This window comes from Moesziomyces antarcticus, assembly GCF_000747765.1.
Source record: "Moesziomyces antarcticus DNA, scaffold: scaffold_v10131, strain JCM 10317, whole genome shotgun sequence".
Classification (NCBI taxonomy): Eukaryota; Fungi; Basidiomycota; class Ustilaginomycetes; order Ustilaginales; family Ustilaginaceae; genus Moesziomyces; species Moesziomyces antarcticus.
Genome location: NW_014638879.1, coordinates 1 through 4,370, shown reverse-complemented (window position 1 = coordinate 4,370; position 4,370 = coordinate 1). Strand labels below are relative to the sequence as shown.

The following is a 4,370-nucleotide window of genomic DNA, read 5'->3' as shown; positions in this document are numbered from 1 at the left end:
AAAAAAAAAAAAAGCGGCGACTGGCTGCTGTCGGAGCTGTCGATTGAGCTTCCGCTTCCGCGTTGTCGGCAGGTGGCGCGCGGGACATTTTTCGAGGCCTTGATTTTTGGCGGCATTTTCTGATCCCCACCGATCCGAATCGGAACAGAAAATACAAACTCGTCTACAGCAAGCTCGGCTGAGATGCGGGACCCTGCTTTTCCCGCTCTCATTTCGTTTCTATCGGCTCAACTGTTCCGAGAACTGGTCTAAGGAAGGTGGCCAAGAATCCCCGCACGATGGACTCGACATCGACCGGGAAGCCAACGCATGAATTTGGCGGCCAAGAGGGTAAGAGCGATGAGACCGATGCGGGGGCGATGGAGCGCTGTCCGCATTCGACCGAGGAAAAGGCAAATTTGAGAGCCCGACCCAAAGCGCGCTTTTTTGCCACCAACGCGCAACGGACGAGTCTAAAAGTGCAAATGTCTTGGATCCGGCCAAGCGGGACTCCGATCGGGTCCCGTCGCAAAGTCACAGCAGTCACAGCAGTCACAGCCGTCACAGCAGTCACCCTCGCAAAGTCACAGTGATCAGAGCGAGGAAAGGTCGAGAGAAGCGCCTCCACACTCGCCATTCGCTGCCGAGATCCACTGCTGCATCCGTCAAGCATCTCTCCACCGCCACCATCCCATCTCCTGCTACAGTAGCTCAATCTCAGCTCCGAGCCGAGGCAACCCACCAAGAAAAGGTCTCAGATGGCAGAATCATTCGCCGCTCTCCGCCAACCTTATCGGTCGTAACAGCTCTGCCATCCGCCGCATTCTCCTTTGCTCTCGACCAAGACCCCATCTAGGCGCTTGCAGGCACATCCAACCGCCACCACCACCCACGCCGCCATCCAAGCCGCCTGACCATCGTGCCCACGTCGCCGTACTCCGCTCAATCGAACCACACACGCCCAGACTACGCCACGCCACCCCGCCCCAATGTCAGCCGTCCATCTCCGTCCGCTCCCCAGATAAGCGGTTGATCTTCCACCGCATCCATCTCGCAAGCATCGCAAAGCATCGCAAGCATCGCAAGCCTCGCAAGCCCCGCAAGCCTCCGTCGCCGCCACATCCTTCTCAATATATACCTCGCTCGGTAGCGCGTTCCTTCTTACCCACACCCATCCAACCGTCGCCCTTACGATCCCACTCTGGTAGTGGCATCTACATCCACAGCTCGTCACCATGGCTACGCTCGAGGTGCAAAGGCCCAAGCCGCGTCACCGTTCCCCTTCCCTTCACCAAGCCGCTCCCTCGTCTCCCACCATCATCCGCACCCCAGACTTTATCCTCCTCCCCTCGGTCCCCACACACGAACCCGAAGACAATCTGCCCAGCCCCATGGCCCTCCAGCACCAGTTTGCCATGGCTCAAGCACAAGCACAGGCACAACGTAGCAGCAGCCAAAACTCGCTCGGACTCGGCTCCTCCTCGGACGAGCACCACAAGGATGCCGACGAGCTCGAGGAAATCGTAGAGCCAGAGGCCCAGCTCGAGTCCGACCTCAACCGCGACCACGCCACCACATCGCACGATGCCCTGCGCGACCTCCGCAACCACCAGCTCGAGTCGCTCCAGGCCATCGCACACTCCATCGCAGACTCCCACTTGCAAGCAACAGCCGCTTCGTCTTTACGCACACCGCACGCAGACCTCACACAGATCCTCGACGACATGTTTGCATCGCTCCGACGCATCGGCGGTCACAATGCGCCTCTCTCGCCCACCTTTTCCCGTCCTTCCGTACACCACATGTCCGACCTCGACCGTCTCGTCCTCCTCGTAGACAGCTTCTCCCAAATCACCGCCACATCCACCGACGCCGAGCACGCAAGCCAGCTCGCGCGACTCAACGCACTCACCAACGCGCTCGTCGAATCGGATCGCCGCATCGCTTCCAATCAGCTCGACAGCCCACCGCGAACGCCTAGGTCGCTCGCATGGTCCGAGTCCATGCATCCTCGCCGCTCCTCCACCCACCAGCTTCACATGCACTCGCCCCAGTCCAGCTCCCACTTGTCCGGCTCGCGAGGCTCCTGGAGCTCCACACACTCGGCTGCCACCCTCTCCACCTCCTCCGACGAGGCCGCACCCGCCCCCCACAAGAACGTCGCAGCTCTCGAGGACGCCGCCGCCGCCTGGTCGCCCAGACGCTCAGAGCTGCTCACGCAAGCCGGTCTCGTTCAGCCACAGCCACAGCAGCAACACGTAGACGGATCCGTGTTCGACATGGCCACCATCCGCACGCGCACCAACCCCTTCTCCATCGAGTCGCTCTATACCCGCGAGCCAATCGCCTCCTCCACCACCGTCGCCCCAGCCCCTCGCTCGCCGCGCTCCGATCAGGCTTCCCGCGCCGCTTCCACCATCGGAGACACGTCCGACTCCACCGCAACCGCCCTCCCCAACCGCAAGCGCTTCTCCGTGCAGACCGACAGCGCCGCCAGTACTTCGCTTCCCTCCTACTCGTGCGACGCACCCGCCTACCACGCAGACGAAAACCAAAAGGCGTCCGCACACGATGCGCAGTCAACCACGTCGGATGGATTGCCAGGCTACGACGCCTCGCCAGCACCAGCTGCATTCGCCCAAGACGCCAAAAAGCCGCTCGAGACACCCACGCTGCTCGAGCGACGTCGCGCCAAGTTGGCCGCACAGCACAGCGCCTACGCGGCGCGAACTCCCGAAGACCTCGCCATGGTGCAGAGCTCCATCGACCGCCTCTCCACCGTCATGCCCCAGCTCAACAACCAGCGCGCCCTCTCGCCCGAGCACCAACGCCAGGCGCAGCTCGACACCATCATCGGTCGTCTCGCCCACTCCAACGCACACCGCCTCAACGACCAGCGCAGCGAACCGCCCAGCTTCCGCCCCAGCCGTCCCGCGCCCTCGCCCCACCCGACCACTGCGCAAACGTCCGATCCCGAACTGCCGGCCACGCCCACCACGCCCGTGTCGCTGCACACGGCGCCCTCCGCATCGTCGTCGCGACGCTCGTCGCTGCTCCCCGGTGCATTCGGCCGCAAGCTCTCCATCGCCAGCATCGGCAACGCTCTCCGACGCGCATCCATCTACGACGCCTCCAAGCTCAGGTCGCGCGAGGGGTCCGAGAGCAGCACCGACGGCACCATCGCCGCCGCCGCTGCGCCCGCCACGCGCCGTCGTGCCGCCACGACGGCCGACTCGCGCTCCAAGTCCGACATTGCCGAGGGCCTCACGAGCCTCTTCAACGACGGCGGCAAGGCGCGCAAGCCGAGCGCATCCGACGCCAGCGCCGCACGGCTGCAGGCGCAGTCGAGCTTCCGCGCCATCGACTTTGCGGACGACACGCCGCGCGGACGCGACGCAAGCCTCCAACCGCGCGCGAGCGTCGAGGAGGAAGACGACAGCATGCTCGACGACTACAGCTTTGCGACGTTCGACACGCAAAAATCCAACCACCGCCTGTCGGTCGTGGCGCCGCTCGACTCGCCGCACAGCCCCGTGAGCTGGGCGGCGAGCAGCAGCGCCGGCAGCCGACGCAGCTCGCAGCTCGTCTCGAGCCCCGCGACGCCGACGTGGCCGCGCTCGCCGTTGACGCCCGTGTCGCCGGCGGCGTCCAGGCGCCTCTCGAAGCCCGCGGTGACGTTTGCCGCCGACACGCTCGCCGCACCGCCGCTGGGCAAGTCGACCGCCGCATCGCTCCAGTCGCAGCTGCGCGACTCGGGATTCACGCCTCTCCGCCCTGGTAAGTCGCTTGCCTCCGTCGCGCCGCCCTTTCTGCATGAGCACCGCCCGCCTGCCGCCGTCTCTGTTTCCACCACCACCGCTGTCAGCAACCCGTGGCAGGACATCGTCTGTTACTCTGCTGTGACTGGCGACGAGTCTGCTGCGGGAGATGCAAAGCTGTCCGCCTCGTCTCCTTGGCCGCACAAGAGCAACACCGCTGACCCCCCCGCGCGTCCTTCTGCCTCTGCTGCCCCTGCCTCTACCTCTGCTGCAACACGGCAGTCTGAACCTCGCGTGGACGTGGAATTCTTGGCCGAGGCGCAGCCTGCGCTCGGCACGGTGTCGGTGATGCTGTGGACGAGCACGCGTGTCGACGCGCCGTTGGAGCTGGCGTACGAGCTGGTGGCCGAGCGCGGAGACGTGCATAGCCGGCGACTGCGTGTACGGCCTGTGGCGCGCAATGTACTGCTCAACGTGTTTGCGAGTGAAAGCAGAGCGGGCGGGGTGGAGGTGGTCTTGCCTGCGGCGGTGCGGCTTGGGCAGAGCGGGCGTGTGGCGGTAGGCGCGCAGCTGAGCCGGGTGAAGCTGCTGCTTACCGAGGCCGAGGCACGCAAGGGGGCGGAGGCGAGTCGT

The 4,370-nt window shown here is 64.8% G+C and overlaps 1 protein-coding gene across 1 annotated transcript; it reads left to right on the top strand.

Moving 5' to 3' along the window:
- Positions 1-1,214: 1,214 nt before the first annotated feature.
- PAN0_131d6784 (uncharacterized protein) lies at positions 1,215-4,370 on the top strand (the record flags this gene model as incomplete). The annotated part of the gene is made up of 1 exon (XM_014797793.1): positions 1,215-4,370. A coding segment is annotated over one exon (3,156 nt), but the record flags the coding sequence as incomplete, so codon positions are not given.